At 42.7% G+C, this 25,096-nt stretch overlaps 1 protein-coding gene across 1 annotated transcript; it reads right to left on the reverse strand.

Annotated features, from left to right (window-relative positions):
• Positions 1-3,638: 3,638 nt before the first annotated feature.
• LOC123402345 (E3 ubiquitin-protein ligase At1g63170-like) lies at positions 3,639-8,936 on the reverse strand. Its single transcript, XM_045096253.1, has 5 exons — positions 8,252-8,936; positions 6,828-6,947; positions 6,597-6,729; positions 5,700-5,864; positions 3,639-4,103 (listed from the first exon to the last, which is right to left on the reverse strand). The coding sequence occupies exons 1-5, from the start codon at positions 8,776-8,778 to the stop codon at positions 3,927-3,929; spliced, it is 1,122 nt and encodes a 373-aa protein (XP_044952188.1). The 5' UTR covers positions 8,779-8,936; the 3' UTR covers positions 3,639-3,926.
• Positions 8,937-25,096: the final 16,160 nt, after the last annotated feature.

Genomic DNA, 25,096 nt, shown 5'->3' on the forward strand with positions numbered 1-25,096 from the left:
GCCCCGCGCTAAGATTTGCGACGGCGACGGCGGGGTCACGGGTGTAGGAAGGGGTGAGGGGGATGTCGTCGACGCGGCGCGCTCCATGGGGCGATTTCTCCAACGGTGGCACGGGGCAGGGCGCGGGAGGAGCGGGAGAGAGGGAGCGTGCGGAAGAGAGTGTAGTGTTGCGCACACCCGAAATACCGAGCGCGATGGCGTTTCGCTCCGCACGCGCGACTATAGCGCATCTGCTGGACCGGCCAACGCGAAGGCGCGTGCAAAAAATACGATTTTTTTCAACGTGTCGCTTAGATAGCGCACCTGTTGAAATTGCTCTTATGACGTGAGTTCAGTGAAAGGAGACGTTTACGTATCTGTGGCTATTCGTCAATCTCAAGATGATGCGTCAGTCTTTCAAAGGTGCTCATAAAGATAGAACATGTGTTGCATGTGTTTGTAAGGGATGAGCACCACTTGACGTTAATGGTAAGCTATATCGAAAACAATGAACAATAAGGATGAACGTATGTACATATGTATGAGTGTCTGTGATTATACTGTGTTAAACAAAACAAAAATGCCAAAAATGCCGTTCTTGCAACCGTGGCAATCATTTGCACAAAAGTTGTGGTTGTACAACTAAAAACTCAAAAGTTGCATTTTTTATGTAAGATACTTTTAAGATGAGGTATGTGAAATCCAGTCTAACTTTTTGTACAGTACAACCGAGTGACCCCTCTCGAGGAGTAATATATTGTAATAAAGGTGGCACGCCTCGCAAACCATGCTGTGTCCACAGCACGACAAAACAGATGGATGTCCACATGTTGCGCAATTGGGTGGCGATTGAAATTTGGACACTATACAAAATACTCCCTCCGATCCAATTTAGTGTGCGTATAATTTTTTTAGTTTTTTCCATATTACTCTGCGCCTTTCCCCTTTTGTAGCAATCCTTTCTAAATCTGTCCCGGTTCGCAGGCAACCTCTCCAGTGAAATCTGCCTCCTCTTTAGGCTGTCCGTAGTGGGAGTTACTTAGACCATGGTTAATAATATAACCAACTGTTGGCTATAAATCATCTTATAACCTATCTTATAGCTAGTTTGTATAATAGTTAGCTATAAAAGAATGGAGACTGTTAGACATCCATCGGTGGATTTGTAATAACCATCCACCATCCTTTTAGCCGCCGATGCATACACGTGCACCACCAGCTCGGTCACCTCCCGTCCACCACACAAAATTCCGAAACAACGCTCCAGTTACGGAAACAAGCACGCTGCTACGCATAATTCCTGAAACGGTGGTTGAGCTGCAGAAACTTTCGCTTTGTTGCAAGAAATAAACTTTGGACCCGTTTAATTCCTGAAACAACGGTCGAGTTTTAGAAACAATTTGCTTGTTGCAGTTTTTTTTTTGTCTTTCTACAATATAGGTACTTTTACGGGAGAATTTTTTACAACAAAGGTCATGTTTCAGAAATTTTTGCAAGAAAGGTCAAGTTGCGGAAAAAAATTCGTCTCTCCCTTCTCCGATCTCACGCCGCCGCTGCCCCACCAACCGGCCGCAGCACGCGCCCCGGCCCCCGCCCTCCCGCCACTCGCGGCAGGGCAGCGCGGCCGCAGTCATGCCCAGCTCGCCCAAGGTGTTCTCCTCCTCGGCGGCTGCAGCCTCCCGACGATCCGTCCCTGCAGGAAATCCATGGCCTCGCCTTCCTCACGCGCCGGAGGGGACGCAGCAGGCCGACGGCGGAGGGGAGGCCCTGCCTGTGGCGAGCACGGGAGCGCATGGGCATATGGCGGCGACCTGCTGCCTCGTATGAGCAGTGGCGTTGCAAGAGCTTGAGGTGGTGGTGGCCATGGCATGCTGCAGGAGCTGGGGAAAGGAGATGATTGAGAAGGAGATAAAGAGGATGTAGCGGTGTGAGGGACACGCGTCGCGTGATGAAGGCGACGGACGCCAAGTGTTCAGCCGGATGAAAGGAATACTTTCCCTAAAAGAATACTTTTATCATATATGACCCACCTTTCATTCTCACAAAGCACCTATGAGCACGTGCTAGAGCTAGCTCTTCACGAAGAGTTCGCTTCCCTTCTCTCTCATCCATCTCAGCAAAAATATAGTATTTTAATCCTTACAGTCTGCTGACTATACCTTATTATACTTGCTCTTAGATAATATCATGTACTTGGGACTAGCAAACATGCTGATGTGGCAGACAATTAAATAAGAAAGAGGAGGTTAGAGTAACATAGATAGATATTGTAACATGTCAAATGTTATACTACTATGTGTCATGTTAATAAATAAGGTCATCTATGATACTAGTTTATAATACTATGCACTATGAGGCTGGTCATAGTGGGAAGTATCATATAGTAGTATCATGCATATGATACTATTATATGATACTACCTTTATAATGCATAATATCATAGATGACCTTATTTATTAACATGCATGACACATAGTAGTCTAGCATTTAACATGTCACGGTATCTACCTATGTTACTCTAACCTCCTCTCTTTTTTAATTGTCTGTCACATCAGCATATTTGCTAGTCTCAAGTACATGATACTACCTAAGTTACTCCCACTATGGCTAGCCTGAAGGTAGTATCATACAATAGTATCATATGCATGATACTAGTATATGTGATACTCCCCACTATGACCAGCCTTACAAATCCCGGCCAATGGGCATGCGCACGCCCACCTCTCCCTATTTTGCATGCAAGCAAATCCCAAGAAATCTGCCCCCTTCAGGCCTTGTTTGGTACTAGTGTATATTAAGGAATTAGTGGGGATTATCCCGGTCAAACTCCTAAATCCCCACATATCCCATAACACCATTTGATTCTAGTGTATTTGACATGTTTCATCCCCACATTTTCCCACAAATCCCCAAATTCTAGTGCATTTTTCTCAATACACAATATACTACCTCTAGCTAGTGGATTGGAGATAAATAGGGATTTAAAGGGATTGGGTGAAGGTTGGGGTTTCACCCAATCCCTGTGGGGATTATCCCCATCAATCTACTCAAAAACCCTAGTACCAAACAAGGCCTCAATGGGCTTTCCAAATCCTAGCCGATGGCCATGCATGCATATTTATCTCGTCCACCTCCCACAAGCGTTGCAAATCCATCTAGCACAAGGGCATAACAGTCCAAGATCGATGAAAGATTCAGCTCATTGGTATGAGTGAACAGAGTTATGCGCAAACTAAATAGGATCGGAGGGAGTATCTAGCAGTGATGATACTACGAAGATAGGCAACACCCCAGCGAGCCCCTGTTATGTGTCCAGAGTCCAGACATACTTCAGTTGGGGCTACTGCAAGAATGTGACTTCGAGGCAACGATGCAATGCAACTGCAAAGGCTACTGACACACATCTACTCCCTCCGTTCCTAAATATGTCTTTTTAGACATTTTAATAGGGAACTACATATGGATGTATATAAACATATTTTAGAGTATAGGTTCACTCATTTTGCTCCGTATGTAATCCTCTATTGAAATGTGTAAAAGGACTTATATTTAAGAACGAGCATAAAAAGAACCAACAATCTAGCGAGTACTGAGTAATCAGGTCAGATAAATCAAAAGATCTTCGCCAAAAATTCTCAAACACAACTATACAAAGCAAATAGGCAAACATGACTTTTGGCATGGTTTAACTAATGGGCATTTACAAGATTACAACGCTATGGTATTGTGTAACAAACAGTTTTAGCTGATATACACCACAATCTGTGTAAGTTCAATACATAATGACTACTATGAGCATATATAAATACACAAATTAACATGAATCATATTTTGTTTGTTGTATTAGCTAGGGCACTCAAATTCACAATCAGAGGAGTTTATCACCAAGAAGTACCGTTGTCATGACATGAGTCACCCAGTGGATACTTGGATTCACAATTGGAGATTTATACTTCTTCACTACCACTGCTGCTGCTGTTTTTCCGCACATTCAACTTGCACAAAGGGCAAGTTGCATTGATATGAAGCCACTTGTCAATGCAAGCGCAGTGGAAATGGTGGCCACAGGGGAGTTCACGCAGCTCGGCGCCATCATCATACACTGAAAGGCAGATGCAGCACTCCTGCATCCACCAAGCAGATGATGAATCATTTCAAAATAAAGTTAGTATATGAGCTCGTAGAAAAGCAGAAGCCATGCATGAATAAAGAATTAAGCTGAAACAGGACCAACGAGCTCAGGATGATGGTACTAAAACAAATGCCCTTGAGCTAAAGGGCTGATAATTTATTAAACTGGTTTCTAGCACAACAAAAAATCATTCGGAACAAAGTAATATCGAGGCTAAAACATATGTGTATGTGCCAGGATTTGTTATTTGCACAAAGAAAAGCAATCACTACAAAGACTATAAACATGTTTTGTCAAAATGTACAAGTCGATTAATAGTAAGCATAGATTTATTTGTTTATGACTAGATAATTGCCCTTGCAATGGAACCACAAGTATTACTACACAATCATCATGAGTTACCGTCCATTTTATTGGTAATGTGATTTCGTACCAAAAATGTATTTTAGCTGCCAATTGAATCAGTACTTACTGATTTACCAAGGAAAACATGATTTTATTTGGTAAGCCAATAAGACGTGGGGAACTTGAGGCGGTTTTCAAGGAAAACTGGTGAGAAAAATCAGCAAAACCAAAAGCGAAGGTGGGGCGGCAAGGGAGGATGGAAAAAAAAAACATAAGACGGACCTTGCATATTTTAAGTAGGAGACAATCAGTACATATTGACTTGCCAAAGAAAACGTGATTTTATTAGGTAAGCCAATAAGACGTTGGGTAGTTGAGGTGGTTTTACTTCGGCAATACCGAAAACAAAGGTTTGGGGGGGAGGGGGGTTAAGACGAACGTAGGACAAGGCCTTACATTTTTTTTTTTTTTTAAGATTTACTACATCAAATTTAGACTCAGATACCATGTTATTGGACAAATTCCAATGAAGTGAGTTCCACAGTTCAAGTAAATGGGCCCCCCACACTACAGCTTGAAATTCCTCTCTGTCAGAATATTTGCAGCAGGGATTCACAGCAGATCACCTTTTTCCCAATATTTACAGGGAAATATTTCGTAGTTTTGTAGCTAAGCTGGCCATGACCATGAAAAACTGTGATATAGTCCCTCCTTTTAGTCTTGTCTTAAATCAAACTGTTCTAGTATTGACCAACTTTATAGAAAAAAGTATCAACATATACAATACCCAATAAGCTTTATGAAAACATAGTTCTTGATAGATCTCGTGATACTGATTTGGTAGTGTAGACGTGAATATTTTTTCTCAAACTTGGTCAAACTTAAAACAAATTGACTTAAGACAAGACTAAGTAGCCTTGTATAGATGAAAGGAAGGGAATACCAAATATATTTTTTCTATTAAGTTTCGTACAAGTAATATATAATATAAGGTTATGGAATAAGTCGGCATAATAAAGTACTCCCTCCGTCCCAAAATTCTTGTCTTAAATTTGTCTAGATATGAATGTATCTAGTCATGTTATAGTATTTAGATACATCCATTTCTAGACAAAGTTAAGACAAGAGTTTTGGGACGGAGGGAGTAGGTTCCACAAATAGTTCACAACTTCACATAAGCAGGAACCAGTTTGGCAAATAAATTTATACATTTCAAGTCAAGGACAAAAAGTAGCAAACTTACTGCATCTTCAGCTGCAAGTACTTTCTCAATAGGTTGGTTAGTACCACACTCTATCATTATTCCACCAGAAGATTCAATCATGGTGACAGATTGCTTTTCAGGCTCGTCCACCCTCCGAAATTTGTATTTCGGAATTTGGCGAATGTCATCTTCAGAAGCTCCCTCCTAGTATAAACAGATTGTGAAAAAATTGTATCCGTCTATTAGATGAAAAAGGTTTATGCTTTATTGTTGTGTAGGCAGACTATACAAATATAACGCAAGCCCAAGAGAAACTAGGAAACATAACTATCAGTCTGCAATTAAACAATATCAATATAAGTTCAGAAGACATTTATCAGGGAAGTAGTACCCATATGCCAACCAGACTTAGTTGAGCAGGTGGCACACCTGCACTTCCACTTGTCATTGGGATTAATCAACAGGATATGGAAGTGGGCAACAGTTGGACAACAATAACAAAAACTATTCATGAGACATATACAAACACAACAGAAACCACTTTAATATTTCAGTTTCCCGATCCACAAGACATCTCTGGTTTCAACAATCTGCCAACATCTATAACTTGTAAAGTGGCTGAGTAAGACTTGGTCAGCTAAATCAGACCATAAATTTAGCTTACACTATTTAGTCTGATTACACGGCACTGTTGAAATGCTAGACCATATGTTCCTTGTATATGGCCAATAACAATTAACAATAATGTCTAACCAGTAGACTTTTAGAACAAATTGTGCATTGGCTGGTTACTGGTATAGTTATGACTAGTTTTAGTGTTTTGAGAACCAACAGCATAAGAATACACGAGAACAAATAGTGAAACTAGCGTACATTTGCACCAGATAAACTATAACTTAACGGGCATTTATATAACACACATTTGAGAAGCCATACCTGATCTGATACTGCATATAAAATTGCTATGATACAAGGGAGGCAGCAACAAACAGCAATACCAATGATGCAAGCCAGAGCAACACAAAAGACGACAAAGAAAACATCAAACGCCAGAAAGACGATGCAAAGCCTGCAGGAAGTTGAAAGGAAATATGTTCATAATGTCAAACAGATAAAATGAAAATCCATACAAAAAGGTCCAAGCATATCTTATCAAACTATATGTACCAGTAGAGCTGGGGTGCATCATGGGTAAGAACTTGTCCACCAGCAGATACCCAGTAAAATCCAATTATCCACCATATAAAGGAGAACATTGTATTAGCAGATTCCAGATGTTTTGCTACACTGCAGTAGTACATATAACTCCAATCAGGAAATAACACATGGTGGGAAATTAACATATTGTAAAGAATACACAAAACTCTAATGTAAGGGCAGCAAAACAAGAACAAAAGTGTGAAATGAATTCAACACTAAACTACAGTTACTTAATTGAAATGTAAAAAGTGAACACTGGTAAAATATGATTGCAAGGAAACTGGCATACGAGCATTCGAGGTAAAAGCACAAATGCATATTGTCAATGAAAATAGAATGGCCTAACCACCAGGCTGGTGCTTATATAACCAGAGATGCAGAATAGAACAATTACAGGCATATTTCTCAAAGTAGTCGTATACAGCCTTACATCATACTCCCTCCGTCCCAAAATAACTGTCTCAACTTTACATTAGCTCTAGTACAAAGTTGTACTAAGCTTAAGACACTTATTTTGGGACGGAGGGAGTAGTATAAATCAATGTATTAGTTGTCGTCCAAGACACATATATGGGTAAAATTGTTCAAGATTTAGGATAGTATGGGGAACTTATAATAACACCAGTAACCGATATTCACAAGAAAATGCATGCGTTTAAATTTTCTGTTTCGTAATAGTCTCATACCTGGATAGACCAGCATAGCTCAGCATGCATTAGCAAAAGCAAGGTGGATGAAGATCAAGATAAAGATGATTGAAAAAAATGAAGGGAACACAAGAAACAACCGGAGTTGTCTAATTGAATTAGCTTCACAGCTAAAGTAACTTTTTTTGTGGGTAAAGTAACTTAATTTCAATAGTAAGCTCCTTGCTATGCCCATTCTAATATTCATTCTAGATATTTTGGAAGGTACTCAGCCTGCCGCTACTGAGATATCACTTCAATTGATCAGTTTGTCAGGAAATAACAGAGTAACACCGAATAGATATCCAACACTTTTATTGGGTTTACATGCCACTGAACTATAATTGATATTAGAGACCCATTTCGTATAACTAACAATCTTATGACGTAATTAAAAGTCAAACAGTTGGTTCTACCTCACTAATATTCCGATATGGTATGGTACTCCCTATTCTGTTCCGCTCAGAACGAAATTACACCCACATAAGGAACAAGTCAAGCAAGGAACATTAGGATACAGCTAGTCATGAACTCCACTATAAGTCAAATTCCATCTCAATCCCCTTCAATCCTCTCCAATCCCCTCCAATCCCCTCCTGGCTGGGATTAACCGAACAAGCCCTAAAAATATATAGGGGGGCAGACCCGGCAGAGGAACGTAACTGTGCTTAAGTTAAAGGATAGCAATGGTATTCGTAAAATTACCTGGCGAAGTAGCCAATGCGTCCATGGGGACCGCTCTCTCCGGCGTCGTCTATGGACGAGGATGATCCATCAGTGCCCCTCTCCTCGTCGGCGGCCATGGAGGACCCACCACGCTGGCCGTGACGCACACGATACTCGATGGCAACACAGACCATGTGCACGACGCACTGAACGGCATACCCGGCTATCCAAATACGGAGCGGCACAGACGGGCTCTCGTCGCCGCTGAGCACCAGCACGACGGCGGTGGTGAGGATGAAGGCGAGGTTCCAGAGGAGGTCGAGTGCCACGACAGGGCGGGAGTACGCCCAGTCGGCCTGGCGCTCCTCTAGTTGCTCCGCCGCAGTCTCCCGCACAAGCAGGGAGGGCTCCCGCATCGCCCGCCGACCGCCCTGCCGCAGCAGCCGCGCCGTCCCACGGAGCGACGGTCGGCGCAGCGCGCCACGACGCCGCCCACCGCCGCCGAGCAGCGGCGCTGAGTCGAGGAGCGCGTCGCTGCGAGGACTCGAGGATCGTGGAGTCGCCATCGGAGGAACCCTAGCGAAATGGGGAGGAGGTGTGTACGTCTTTGTTACCTTCTTCCCTGCGGAATTGGGAGAAGACTCGGGTTTTCCTTCGAGAGGGACTACGGCGCGTAATTCCTTTCTTTCTTTCTTGAGCACCAATCAGGCCATCTACAAGGCCGACCCCAAAATTCCCTCCCACATCTCTCCACGCCAAGAAAATCGAATATTTGCCACTTCTAATATAAAGCTTTGCAAAATTATCATTCTTAATATTGGTTTTGTAAAAATGCCACGTAGCTCGTGTGCATTTTGATTAACATGTCATTTTCCTTTTTTCCATTACTTTCTTTTTTTTCTATTTTCTAGCACCTGAAAGGACCAAATATCCTTGATGATATCTACTCTTATTACACGACATCAAATCAGAGCGCTTGAAGCGATGAGTGTGTACTACCCTGTGAGGATATCGTGCTTGCCACATCCCTGGTCGTCTGAATGTCTTGCTTCAATCACAGGACACAACCCATTTCATATATTTGAATAAGCTACAATTCGTAGTCTTTCATGGTTATTCAGTACCCTAATCGGTGGCGTACATGTTTATTCTTTGTTGGTATTGTTGCTCAGCTAAAGTCATTGAAACTAGCATGCTATTTTTTATGAAAATGCCAAATTGCGATTCAAAATCAAGACAAGGATTAGAGAAGAAAATCACTTACAGGTTGCTTGCATTCTTCATCTTCACAACTTGTGCACGCACGAGTCTCCTCGTCCGGCTGTTGTTGCTAACGCATGAAGGGGAGGGTGAGTTGCGCTCGCACGCGTAGGGGTGGACGAGCACCAGCTTCGAGCTGCGGTGCCTCGCACAGGCATCCGTGAGGCTGCGCTGGCCCGTGCAGACGTGGACAAGCACATACGGCGAGCTGCATGCATCAACACAGCAAGGGTGAGCATCGGCATCGACCTGTGGTTGCTCACACAAGCATGGTCAAGCTAGGGCGACGAGCCGCAGTGGTGCACATAGGCATGGGCTAGCAACGGCGGCGACCTGCGGTAGCTCACCCGGGCTTGGTCCAGCTAAGATGGGGAGTTACGCTGGCTGGACAAGAATCAACGAAGTACAACGGCAAGCAACCTGGCGACAAGGACAAGCTTGACCACAAACACGTCGAATAAGATTGAAAGATTCAAGGGTGTATTTGTCCTTTCAGGCAGTGGCGTACCTAGGGGCGTGCCGGTTGTGCTATGGCACACCCAGAATTTTAGAAAACATTATTTACTAAATAAAAATTAGTTGATTATCAGGGGTTATCCAAACAAATTGGAATAGACCTCATATTTTAAGGTGTGCACACCCAAAATTCATTTCTAGGCTGCTTTCACATGCTAGAAAATGGAAAAGAAAAAAACAAATGAAAAATGAAAAATGGCATGTTAATCAAAATGCACACGAGCCGAGTGGCATTTTTACGAAGCCAATCACTACAAAAAATATGTCAACTAGTGACCTTCTCGTAGTGACCCTGGTTGAAATGGTCGTAAATCTACGACCATTTGAGACTAATTGGTCGTAAGTTGTTTGGGAGGCTCCAACCCCAGACCATAACGACCAATTTGATCGAAAAAGGTCGTAATTTCCTTACGAGAAATTGTCGTAAAGTAGATAGCCCTGATCCGCTGCCTAATTTCTAGCTAATTACAACCAATATAGATGGTCATAGTTATGACTAGGCGCCACATCATCAGTTTTACCCATGTGCCATGTCTATGTGTCAATTTTTGCCCTGGTTTGTGAAGCAACCTACCATTCTGTCATTTCAAAAATTCTCATAAATTCTTGGGATCATATATTCCTCAAATATGTCAAAACCCTTCCTTCCTTAGTTCAAAAAATCAGGAATATTCATTTTCCTGATTTTTTTTCAACTAGGGAAGGAAGTGTTATTTATATTTTCTTGATTGCTCTCAGAATTTTTGGGAACTCTTGCTATCCAAATCATTGCCTCATGAAAAAATTGATCTCCATTTGCCTAGTAAATCTTTCTCAGCAAATTTTCAAATTTTGTGTTCAGCTAGAAGCTTTGTGAAGGAAGTACTAGCTAGGAAGTAAATCTTGCCTATCCATGTCTTCAGGAAATAAATCTTTCCTAATGAGTTGAATTTTTGTCACATCTTCTATATGCCCAGATCATAACTCTCCACAAAATTTGAGCCACATATAACAATCGATGTGATCTCATCATCCTATATTTGTTTGTGGTAATATTTTCAGTTTGTGAAGCAACCACATTTTATATTACTTTATATTACTTTATATTTACTAGGACATGAAGCTGACCATAGAACCTCCCTCCACCAAATTTTAGCTCATTCAATTTAGCCAATTTTCCTCAATATTTTTCGCAATGTTCAGTTCACTAGAGAGCATTGTGAAGGAAGTACAATTTTTATTTATCAAAAATTTATGAAACTTTTACAATGCCTTTATGTGCCCAAATTATCATCCTCGTCCAAATTTCAGATCAATCCAATCATCTATGTGAGCCCAGTTTCAGCTACCATTTTCTGTCCAGATTGACACATTGTGAAGAAAGTGTCACTTTGGCATGTCAAAATGGTATAAATTTTTTACGGTGCCTTCATATGCCGAAATGAACACCATCCACCAAAATTCAGTTCATTCCATTCATTCGTTTGATCCCAACTTCAACATCCATATTTCTGCATAGTGTGGTACTTTGCAAAGCAAGTTCCACCTAGGATCATCCATTTGTGACAAAAAATTGCCAAGAGAGTCTCCTTAGTAGATGATCATCCTCAGCCAAAATTTACGCCCATTGTCCATGTGCATTTCCCCACCGCTAATCAAATACTTGGCTGTTAATTCATGTTTATGTTAGTTCATTCTACTCGTGAGATTCTTCTATTGTATTCTTCTTCCTAACACTTACCAAGGGAGTGTACAGCCCACGAAACATGCCTAGTCCACCCAAAATGTGTGGCAACGCCACGGCCAAGCGGTGACCACGAGACTGGCATGCCAGTTTACGCGCTGTGGAGTTTGGGCCCTCGCCCACCATCTAAAACTCAATGTCTCGCCACCACACCATGTATTTATTATTAAATAGATACTTATTTACCTATAAATGATTTTTGGGAAAAATAAAGAGCAAACTATAATGCAGTTGCAGTTCAAATTTAATCCGCTTCCAACTCAATCGGCATAAATTATCTTTTTTTACGAGAGATGGATAAAAGATTTAACACCCAACCATTTGGTCAATTGTATATTAAATATGTCGTACTATTTTATAAAAATTATTTGGTCCAATTTTGCAACAAGTATATGGTAGGTCCTTCACACAAAAAACTCATTTTGGGCACTCGAAAAATGAAAAATGATTTTTTTCATCCAAACAAAATGAAAACTTCCTTAGACAACATTGCTTGTAATTACAATATGCACCCGTGTGCATAATATTAGATCATTTAAACAAACTATTCCATGAATGTGCCCATAAGATTGATCATTTGACTTGAAAGCCACGAATCTTCACACGTGATAGTTCATTTCCGAGAACATTTTTTTTAATAATTGTTGTATTACAAGTTTATTATTTTTCCTCATAAATTAGTCATATTTAATGGCACAATGCAAAGGTTTTTCCAAATTGTTTTTTTGAATTTTCATGCCCGTTACAAAATACGGTCAAAACGGAGGCCATGACCGTTCCTAGATAGTGGTTGAATCTTGCAAAAAAATTGTTGTTTTTCTGATTAAATAGATAATTTTGTACCTATAAATGATTTTTAGGAAAAATAAAGAGCAAACTATAATGCATCTGCAGTTCAAATTTGGGATTTTTATTCTCATGCCCCTAGTTCCTTAGTCGTACTCAGTTTTCCCCATTTCTTTAGTTTTTGCTCACTTTTCCCCATGCGATGAAATTTTGCTTTCACGTTTTCCTTACTTTTGCCCCCGAAAAATGGCTCAAAACATACCGAGAATGAGTGTATGGGGGAAAACTGAGTACGACTAAGGAACCAGGGGCATGGGAATAAAAATCCTAAATTTAACCCGCTTCCAACTCAATCGACACAAATTTGTCTTTTCCATGAGAGATGGATAAAAAAAAATAACACCCAACCATTTGGTCAATTGTACATTAAATATATCTTACTATTTTAGAAAAATTATTTGGTCCAATTTTACAACAAATATATGGTAGGTCCTTCACAGAAAAAACTCATTTTGGGCACTCAAAAAATGGAAAATGATTTTTTCACCAAAGAAAATGAAAACATCCTTAGGCAACATTGCTTGCCATTACAATATGCATTATTATGCATAATATTAAATCATTTCAACACACTATGCCATGAATGTGCCCATAAGATTGATCATTTGCCTTGAAAGCGATGAATCTTCATACATGATAGCTCATTTCTGAGAACATTTTTTAAAATAATTTTCGTATTAAAAGTATATTATTTTTCCTCGTAACTTGGTCATATTTAATGGCACAATGCGAAGGTTTTCCAATTTTTTGATTTTTTTGAATTTTTCATGCCCGTTACAAAGTGCGGTCAAAACGGAGGGCATGACTGTTCCTAGCTAGTGGTTGACTATTGCAAAATAAAATTGGTGTTTCTATGATTAAATAGATACTTTCATACCTAAAAAATAGTTTTTGAAAAAATAAAGAGCAAACTATAATGGAGTTGCAGTTCAAATTTGACTCGCTTCCAACTAAATCGGCGGAAATTTATTTTTTTCACGAGAGGTGGATAAAAGCTTTTGACACCCAACCATTTGGTCAATTGTGCATTAAGTGTGGCCTAATATTTTACAAAAATGATTTGTTCCAATTTTGCAACAAATATTTGATGGGTTCTTCATAAAATAGCTCATTTTGGACATTCAGAAAATGGAAAATGAAATTTCCGTCCAAAGAAAATGAAAACTCAGTTTGAAAATATTGTTTGCCATTCGAATATGAACCCTTGTGCAAATATTTGGTTACTTCTTCACTAAAAATACATTTTGAGACTCAAAAAATGAAAAATAAAATGCTGACATGAAGTTGCACATTATTTTTAATCGATCATGACCAATTTTAGATGGTCATAACGTCGTACGCGCGTGCTGCGTTTTGATTGGGCCATTAACATTTCACGTGGATCATGCCCCAAATACCGTTGGATGCTCCCGGATCCAACGGCTCCCTCACCGCGATCCATCCTTATCCATCCCTCCCCTCTCCCAGAAAACCCTAGCATGCCCTCTCTCCCCCGAGCCATCCCTCCCTCGTCCTCTCCTCCCATTGCACCGCCACCCACCCAGCTCGCAGTCAGTCTCCACCCCTCCCTCCGCTTCCTCCCCGAGCACTAACGCAGGCCCGACCACAACCCAACCATGGCCTCCACCCCCTCACCGACGAAGATGAGGTGACGATGGAGATCCCGGACGACGTCCCAACCGCCCCAACACCGACGTCGCCACACTGCGCCCCGCCGTCGGTGGATGAGGATGGCACTACGCGGGCTCCACGGATCCTAAGGCGGGGAACGGGGCTGTGCGCGGAGCTCGCACCCGTCGTTGGGTTGCGACAGCGGGCCACAGTTTGTGCCGGCATCGCCTCACATCTCCCCCCGTGTTCTCCCTCCCTCGTGCCCACCGCCATAGTGACCCGCCTCCGTTGCTGCAGCCGGTGCACTGACCGCCACGCCTTCGCTGCCTGCAGGCCATCTTACCCTCCTGCTCATCTTGTCCTCGTCCCGCTCCTACAGTTCGCCTACCAACCAACCCAGGCCCCGATCCGTGTGGAGGGAGGGAGGGGGCAAGAAGAGATGGTGGTAGTCCTCGCCTGGCTCAATGCCAGGGTCGTTGACCTCGTGTAGGTGATGTGAGGGAGGCATTTCAAGCCGCACGATTCTGCTACAAATCATCTTGGCGATGGGGTTAGTGCTTCCGATGGTGAGTCGGGCATCGACACGGTTCACGCGACGGCTCCGAAGCAGGGAAGAGGAGCGAGCAGTTGCGTTGGAGGAAACCTTGGTGACAAAAGCTCGGGTTGTTGCACTTTTCATCTTCTTTGCAGATTGTTTCCTTCGGTGTATGTTTTGTTCAGTTTGACAGAAATTTAGAATTTTGTTATGGAGTGTCGGCTGTTAGTATGATAAGAATTCAGAGATGTCGATTTACCTTGCTATATGTTGTGTTCAGTTCTGGCAGAAGTTCAGAATTGTTATGAAGTGTTGGGTGTTAGTCTCATATGAATTCAAAAGGATTGATTTTCCTAGGTAGTCCCTCCGGTCCTTTTTACTCCGCGTATTAGATTTTAGTCAAGTCAAACTTTGCAAAGTTTGACCAAGTTTATATTAAAAATATCAATATCTACAATACCAAATATATACATTATGAAACTACATTTCGTAAAGAATCTAACAATATTGATTTGGCATGGGGAACGTTGACAATTTTTTCTATAAGTTTGGTCAAAGTAGAGATACTTTGACTTCCGACAAAACTTATATGCAGACTAAAAAGGACCGGCGGGAGTATATGTCGTGTTCAGCTTTGGCAGAAGTTCAAAACTATTACACAATGTTGGCTCTTGGTCTGATATGAATTACAAGTGTTGATTTTCATTGGTACATGTTGTGTCAGTTTTGGCAGAAGTTCAAAACTGTTATGCAGTGTTGACTCTTAGTCTGATATGAATTCAAAAGCATAGATTAAGAAAAATAATAAATAATTATGATGTTGTAAGAGTTGCAAGTCAATAAATCCAATAATTAGGATCCAAGGAATGAGGTAATTGTGCATGCGAGACTGCATGTATTTGTCATTATATGTGGAAACAGTAAATATGTAATGTTCTTCATATAAATTTGCTATAACTAAATTTGTTATCTAGTTGACTCCCATGTTTCATGCATAATTTTCAAGGGTAGCTATTTAAATGGGATTTCACTTTGTGTGAAGTTTAGAAAATGTTATCCAATGTTTCGCTGTTAATCTGACAAGCATTTCTATCCTTGAAAGTTGTTGAGGCTCAACGCTAATGTGATGGCACTAGTTTACCGTGTGATGTGCAGTTATTGTACACGTTTCAATTATGTTGCCAGTATTTTTTGTAATGTTTCTCGAAGCAACTTGATGCCAACTTGGCCTTTCATGATCGTAGGGACACACTGTTATCATCTTTGGACTTGCTGTGGCGATCCTAGGAGCTCGCTGCAATGTCGTTACTGTCATTGTTCTGAATTTAGCTGCCACTCCTCTCGAGCTAAGGTAAACACACACAATAAATATTAAATACAGTAAGTCAAATTCCATTTTATGGATCCTTTTACAAGAATAGTTGTTGGTTCTATTTCAAGCTTTATAGCTAGTAATCGTTGTTGGTTCTGTGTCAATCTTGATTTATAGGAATAGTTGTTGGTTCTATGTCTTTAAATGTTGGATTTCGAGTGTTATTTTTCTATGATGCATGTATGTTTTCTTGTGTTGTTCCCACATGATGAAAATAGGGCTACTTCTACTGTTTTACCGCTTGTTGAGTGTTGTACTACGTGTTTACATGCTAGTGCCTATCCTATTATTTGTCATTGTATTCAAAGTGGAAATCTTGTGGAGTTTCTACTGTTATTAGGTAATAGTTAAATCATACAAGCTCAGGTGTTTGTAATGATGTGAAGTAGAAACTATGATAATCTGCACAAATGTTATGCATCCAGTAGTAGTTGAAAGTTTGTAGTCTGATGTCCCATCTCTTTGGTTTCGGTATAAACCTGGTGGAAATGTATGTTTCCAACTCTTTTTGTTTATTACCAGATGCCTTCGTTCAGGCTCTACGAAGTACGAACATACCCACAAATGGTGTTTCCTCACATATACTGTTCTAGCCTGAAAGTGAAGAAGTCAGAAAAAATATTTGTAGTAATAGTTATATGTTATATCTGGGTGATGAGCGATGTAAAGATTTTGTTATTAGCCAAAGTTGGCATGTGATTTGATATTTTTCATCTGTTTACTGTTCTCACTAAAATAATTGTTTCAAATTGTGGAAATTGAAACATGGGCCGTCGTTAATTAGTACCTAAAAAGTGGGACCTGATAGTATTTGGCATCCAAAAGGCCATTTACCAAATAATATTCACAGGAAAGGTTGAAAATTAAGGAAATTTACTGAAAAAGATCAAGGCCCAAAAGAAAAATAGATGAGACCCAAAAAAGAAATGGATCGCGAAAAGGCTAAGGCCCAAAAAACTAGACGAAGCTTAGAAAACAAAAAAGGCCGAATTATTGGGCTTGACCCATGTTGCTACCAAAATTATGAGGAAAATAACATTATAAATGGACTGAATTAATGCGCTTGGCCCATATATACACTGAATTGGACCATGCTGATTCTTATCAACGACCAATCCAATTGGTCATAACTTTGCCATGTTGGATCCGACATGGCGTGGGCACACAACCAATGACCAAAACAATTGGTCGTAGAACCAACGACCTTTCGTTTGGTCGTAAATGTCTTTGACCACTCGAGAAGAAAGGTCGTTATAGTTCATTAGAGACGACCAACTTTTAACCAACTCATTTTGGTCGTAAAAAGGTCAAAATCAGAAATTAATGACCAATTAGTGACCAATATTGGATGTCACAAGTTGACATATTTCTTGTAGTGAATATTGAGAGGGGAAACTTTACGAAGCCCCATGTTAAAAGTGGTAAATAATCAATTTTATCCACCGACCCTAGGACTCCTTTGTGTGTGTTTTCCCCTAGGGTTTGCTAGGGTACCCAATTTCCCGCGGCGATCGCGCCGGAGTTCCACGTAAAAACCTTGACGGTGGGCGGGCTAGCCCGTATGCGGGAGAGTAATGTCCTTGTTACTACTTAGGTGAGGGTCTTGTATGAAGGGATCACACGAGCCTCTGAACAAAGGTGAATGTAGGGGGCTGGAGGAACTTTAAAGGAAGGCGTGACCTTGGCAGACATTGTTGTCCCATCGGCAACATTGACGACCGAAGCTGCTTTTGCAACGACGAAGGTTGCAGATCTAGTAGGTGGGGAGAAATAGGGGCGGCTATGGGAGAAGTTCATGGGGCAGCGACGATGGATGAAGGGTGGAAAGGAGCCTCACCAGATCTGGATGAGGAAGGAGATGCAGGCAATTACTATGTGGGGGGACCTAAGCACACAGATCGCTTTGCAGGATTGATAGTACGAGGAGAGCAAGAGGAGGCTTTGGACTTTTCAGAAGAAGTTGAATATCTCATCAAGGAGGTACGATGGTTGGGTTTGTTTCGAGTCCATACCACAAGACCATTCAGTCACTCAGTGTTGCTCAATCAAATGCGCAATGCGTGGTTTGCAGCTAAGGGGTGGCGTTTAGCATCAAAGGGCCAAACCTGTTTTTGGTCCAATGCCATTGCTTGGGAGATTTGAGGTGAATAATGGACGCAGGGCCTTGGCTATTCCATAGAGCTCCGGTGATTATCCAAGAATATGATGGTTTCTCGGATGTGGCTAACAACAAACTGAACAAAATTCCTGTTTGGGCCAGAATCAAGGGACTCTCAAATGGTCTTACAGGGAAGAAACAGTTGGCCGAGAATGTGGCAAGAAAGGTGGGGGAACAACCGTTTACAATAGTGGTCAATAAAGGGCGTATAAACCCTACGAGTACATTGTGTGCTCGTGTTTTCCTTAATGTTCAGAAGCCCCTTGTCCCGTTTGTGAAAATCACCTTGAAGGAAATCCCCCGGTATGGGATCTACTATGAGAAACTTCTCGGTTTCTGTTCTGTGTGAGGTTTGATGGGACATATTGCACACGAATGTGGTGATGGAGTTCATGATACAAGATCTTTTGAGTGGAGCGAGTGGCTTTTGTGGGAGCCACAACCTTTAAATGGCAGCTCAAGGGGCTATAGAGGGGTGTCTCGGGAAGGGGAGAGGAAGGATGGGGGAGGGGAGAAAGAGGAGGGCGATCAGGCCGGAGAGATGGTGATGGTAGCGGTCAGGGAGCTTGAGGTGCACGTGACTTTGGAGGAGGGGAAGGAGGACCATCACCAATGTACAACATGGAACACAGGTATGATGAGCCGGAAGGAATCAATAATGTGAGGAAAAGGCTGGTCTTGGTGGATGGCATGCTCAATATCAGGGGACAGTCGCTACCAAACTTGGTTGGAAAGGTGGGAAGCACCATGCTGATGATCGAGGGGGCTAACTCGAGCTCTAACCAGGATCCTTCTACCACCCCGGGGAAGATGTCAATAGTGAAACAAAGGAGGCAGGATGGGAAGGAGGAACTTATGGATGTGGCAGGCACAGAGACACACATGATGAATGTGGCGGTCTCCCGTGAGGAGGACCACCGAATCCATTGAATACCTTATGTTGGAATTGTCGTTGTTTGGGTAATCCCGTGATAGTTCGAGAGGTGCAAGAATACATTACCAAATTTACATCACCCGTGCTATGCCTTGTTGGAACTCAACTATCAAGAGCTCATGCTGAAATCTTACCTCAATCTTTTGGTCACAATAAAGTGTTTGCAGTAGGGAGTATTGGTAGGAATGGAGGTCTTTGTAATCTTCTGGAATGATTAAATAAAGCTCGCAATTATTGGTTATTCTAGGTACCATATAGATTGCACTATTCATGATCCAGGTCCTTTACCGTGGAGGTTGACTTGCATATAGGAAGAAGCTCAAGTCTCCAAACGGTATAAAACATGGGACACGCTTTGCTCAACTGGGGGTGTTTATAGCTTGCCTTTGGTGGTTCTTGGAGATTTTAATGAGGTCAGTAATCAAACTGAACAAGATAGAGTCAATCAGCAAGCTCAACTACAAATGCAGGGATTCACAGATGCTTTGGATACATGCGGGCTTGTGATACGTATCCAACGTATCTATAACTTTTTATTGTTCCATACTGATATATTATCATTCTAGGATACTATTTGTGTATTTATTTACAAATTTATATTAATTTTTAGCACTAACCTATTGACCCGGTGCCTAGTGCCACTTGTTGTTTTCTACTTGTTTTCAATTTTGAAGTCTTCAATACCAAACGAAGTCCAATTGACCTGAAACTTTTTGGAGATTTTTTTGGACCAAAAGAAGACCAATGAGTATCGGAGGAAGGCCGGGGGCCACCCAAGGGCCCCACAAGCCAAGACAGCGCGACCTGGGGGCACCCTGATGGCTTATGGGCCCCTCGAGGCTCTCCCGACTCCGTTCTTTGGCTTATAAATTCTCATATATCCCAAAAGCCCTCGAGGCAGTCGTGAAACACTTTTTACGTTGCCGCAAGTCTGTGTTCTGATGGGAGGCCATTTGGAGCTCCGTTCCAGCACCCTGTCGTAGGGGGGTCGATCATGGAGGGCCTCTTCATCAACCTTGCCGCCCTCATGATGATGTATGAGTAGTTCACCACAGACCTATGGGTCTATGGTTAGTACCTAGATGGAAATATCTCTCTCTCTTGATCTTCAATACAATGATCATCACATCTTTGCTTTGATCCGTATGATGTAATCCTTTTGTGCGGTGTGTTTGTTAGGATCCGATGAATTGTGGGCTTATGTTCAGATTATTCATGATAAATATTTGAGTCTTCTCTAAATGCTAATATTATTCTTATGTGCACGATTATGATAGCTTCATAATTCACTCTGATCTATTGAAATAGTTTGGCCAACTGGATTGACATTTCTTCGATGACAGAGATGCGTTGTAGTAGGTTCAACCTGGTGAGTTTCTATATCCCAGTGACAAAAGGGGACAAGATGCGTCTTTGTGTTGCTGCTACTAAGGATAACACGACGGGGTTTATTCACATTGCTTGAGTTTACTTTGTCTACATCATGTCATTGTTCTCCATGCATTATTCTGTTTTACTTCATACTCTAGATGCATGCTCGATAGCGCTCGATGAGTGGAGTAATAGTAATAGGTGTAGTCAGGAGTCGGCCTATTTGTTTATGGACGTGATGCCTATATACACATGATGATTGTCGTGAATATCACATAACTATCCGCTTTTCTATCAATTGCCCAACAGTAATTTGTTTATCGAGCGTATGATGTTTTCATGAGAGATGCCGCTAGGGAAAACTATGGGCCCCGGGTCTATTCACCATATTATTACAAAACCTTCAGTACCTTGCTGCCATTTACTTGTTTTCATTTTACTTGGCAATTTACAATTATCTACACACCTGACTTTCTTACAAATAATGAGACCAAGGGCATTGAAAACCCTCTTGCCTGCGTTGGGTGCAAGTTATTTGTTGTTTTGTGTGCAGCCACTGAAGACGGTTGTTGTTGATATTCTCATTGGTTCGATAAACCTTGGTTTCATAACTGAGGGAAATACTTACCCACATTGTGCTGCGATAACCCGCTCCACTTCACGGAAAAACGTAGATCACAAGTATGAGGAAGGTTTTCTGGTGCCGTTGTCGGGGAATATCATCACCAACTACCAAGTAACTTCACTCAAATTTTCATTCACTTGTTCATCTTTTAATTTGTTGGGTATATTTAGTTTGACTCTTAAAAAAATAAAAATACAAAATATTTATCTTTGCTCGCGAGTAGTTTACTTCTTTGCTTGCTTTACTCTCACTACTGGAATCACGGGATTTGCCATCAACCAGTTCTTTGCCGTGTGCTGGCTGATGGCAAAGGGCCTCTTTGCCGTCCGCTGCTACAGAACAGACGACAAAGGCATGGCTGTTGGCAAAGAACCTATTTGCCATCAGCCAATACTTTGTCGTCTGCCAGCGAACGACAGAGAAGGTGCGGGCAGACGGCAAAGCCCCCCCCCCCCACTTTGTCGTTTTTCATTGCACAGAAGGTGCACGTAGACGACAAAGGACCAAGGCCCCACCCCCCTAACAGCCGGCGCCAACCCTAGACCCCACCCCACTCTTTGTCGTCTGCGTCCAACCCCACCCCACTCTTTGTCGTCTGCGTCCACCCCTTTTGTCGCTCGCGTGCAGACGACAAAGGGGACGACCCCATAACGGTCATCGCGCCCACCCCACTGTAACGCCCCGGACACACCCGTCGGCGGTCATTACTCCTGGCGGGATCTAGACTGGTCGTCTGCGTCCACCCCTTTGTCGTTCGCGTGCAGACGACAAAGGGGACGACCCCATAACGGTCATCGCGCCCACCCCACTGTAACGCCCCGGACACACCCGCCGGCGGTCATTACTCCTGGCGGGATCTAGACTGGCCCCACTTATCAATACTAGTCTTTTCTGCGCACTTTGTGCTCACTCATGCGCACCCGGGATCAACTTCCCGGTCGGTCACCCATCCTAGAACTACTCCAAGCTGAGCACGACAAAGGGGACGACCCCATAACGGTCATCGCGCCCACCCCACTGTAACGCCCCGGACACACCCGCCGGCGGTCATTACTCCTGGCGGGATCTAGACTGGCCCCACTTATCAATACTAGTCTTTTCTGCGCACTTTGTGCTCACTCATGCGCACCCGGGATCAACTTCCCGGTCGGTCACCCATCCTAGAACTACTCCAAGCTGAGCACGCTTAACCTCAGAGTTCTGTTTGAATGGGCTCCCGGAAAAGAAGGAATTCCTTATTGATATGAGTAGTCTATCATCCCTAATAAGCCAGGCTATCACACCCACCCACCCCACTCTCTCTCCCACTCTTTCTCACACACACTCTCTCTCGCCCCTACCCACCCCGAGCGCCACCGCCGCACCACCGAAGCCGCGCCGGCCCCCACCCCTCCCCGGCCATCCACTCCTCCTTGCACCGCCCACCCCGCAACCGGACACCCCTCCTCCCCTGCGCTGGCGCCCCTGCCACACCAGACACCACTGCCGCCACCCGGCCCCCACTGCCGTGTACAAGGTCAATTTTGTTTCCTTTTTTTGCTGTAGTTTAGTTGATTAGTTTAGTTTAGTTGGTTGTAGTTTAGTTTACTAGTTTAATTTAGTTGGTACTTTAGTTTAGTGATAGTTTAGTTTTGTTGGTCCTTTTTTATTTTTTTTTGCCGTTTTCCTTTTTAGTTTAGTTTAGTTTAGTGGTACGTAGTTTAGTTTAGTTGGTAGTTTAGAAGGAGGAGGAGGAGAAGAAGAAGAAGAAGAAGAAGAAGAAGAAGAAGAAGAAGAAGAAGAGGAGGAGGAGGAGAAGAGGAGAAGAGGAGGAGGAGGAGGAGGAGAAGAAGAAGAGGAGGAGGAGAAGAGGAGAAGAAAGAGGAAAAATAAGAAGAAGGAATAATAATAATAATAATAATAACAATAATAATAATAATAATAATAATAATAATAATAATAATAATAATAATAAGAAGAAGAAGAAGAAGAAGAAGAAGGAGAAGAAGAAAAGAAGAGAAGAAGAAAAGAAGAAGAGGAAAAGGAAAGAAGAAAGAGAAGAAGAAGGAGAAGGAGGAGGAGGAGGAGGAGGAGAAGAAGAAGAAGAAGAAGAAAAGCAAGAAAAGGAAGAAGAGGGAGAAACATAAAAGGAAGAAGAGGAAAAAAAGAAGAGAAATAAGAAGAAAATGACACCCTGCCACCCCGACACCCCGACACGACGCCCCGACACGAGATCCCTACACCCCGTCACGAAACTCTGCGCAGCTGTTAATACGACGCCCCCGACGCCACTGACTCCCAACCCCCGACCCGACACCTCTTCGGCCTCTGGTTGACCGAAAAGGTGCTCTTCGACCTTCTAGAGGATGCCAGCGACGGACCTCATGAGGAGAATGCTCGGAGAGGAGAGGAGAGGTAGAGAAGAGAGGTCTCCGGAACCGGAAGAGATGGCGTGCTGAGCCTTTGACTGTGCATCTCCATACCTGAGGGCATCGGGGACGAGTGAGTTAGGGGGTTCCTCGGCGTCGCTGGAACCCTGAATGACATCTATATAGGTTAGGAGTGCCTCGATGTCGATGGAACCCTGAATGACATATATTTCGGGTAGGGGTGCTTCCGCATGGACAAAACGAGCAGCGCGAGTTGTTTTTTTACAACTTGGCGGTGACATCCTATTGTAAATATTTAGTTAGGTTGACGGAAAAACAATAATGCTATGTTACTCATCTTTGGATTTAAATGTGTAGTTGTTTTCGCCCCTGCGAGGGTCTCGTGTTCGACGAGCTCCGCCCCTATGTTCGACTAGGCAAGATGAGTGATCGTGCGTGGATGTACACCGCTCACCCTAGTCATAAAGAGATACAGAGCCGCCGCCACCTCCTGTTCTTCCTCGGGAGGGCAGATCTGGAGTCCGTTCTGGGCTCCGGAGAGGGGAAATCGACGCCGTCGTCATCATCAACCATCCTCCATCGTCAATTCCATGATGCTCTCCATCGTTTGTGAGTAATCTCATCGTAGGTTGCTGGACGGTGATGGGTTGGATGAGATCTATCATGTAATCGAGTTAGTTTTGATGGGGTTTGATCCCTAGTATCCACTATGTTCTAAGATTGATGTTGCTACTACTTTGCTATGCTTAATGCTTGTCACTAGGGCCCGAGTGCCATGATTTCAGATCTGAACCTATTATGTTTTCGCCAATATATGTGTGTTTTAGATCCTATCTTGCAAGTTGTAGTCACCTAGTATGTGTTATGACCCGGCAACCCCGGAGTGACAATAGCCGGAACCACTCCCGGAGATGACCATAGTATGAGGAGTTCATGTATTCATCGCGTGTTAATGGTTGGTCCGGTTCTTTATTTAAAGGGGAACCTTAATATCCCGTAGTTTCCATTAGGACCCCGCTGCCACGGGAGGGATGGACAATAGATGTCATGCAAGTTCTTTTCCCTGCGCACGTATGACTACATACGGAATACATGCCTACATTAGATTGATGAACGGGAGCTAGTTACATATCTCTCCGTCTTATAGTTGTTACATGATGAATCACATCCGTCACACTCATCCATCACTGATGCACTGCCTACGAGTCTTTTACTACTGGTTCTCGCTACGTTACTTTGCCTAGGCTTGTCCCTTGCTACCAAAGGGATTGGGCCACTTTGCTAATGCTGTCACTACTGCTGTTACTTGTTACTTTGCTGCTGCTGCTACTACTGTTCGTTACTACTCCGCTGTTACTTGTTGCAAGACTTTGTTGGCGCCGTTGCGGTGCTAGGTAAGCGGCACTTACATCCCGTCAGCAAGGCTTTTCCTGGCACCGTTGCTATCATACTACCTTGCTACTGATACTTTACTTGCAGACACTAATCTTTCAGGTGTGGTTGAATCTGATACATTCAGCTGCTAATACTTGAGAATATTCTTTTGCTTCCCGTCTTGGCGAAT

This window comes from Hordeum vulgare, chromosome 6H, assembly GCF_904849725.1.
Source record: "Hordeum vulgare subsp. vulgare chromosome 6H, MorexV3_pseudomolecules_assembly, whole genome shotgun sequence".
NCBI lineage: Eukaryota > Viridiplantae > Streptophyta > Magnoliopsida > Poales > Poaceae > Hordeum > Hordeum vulgare.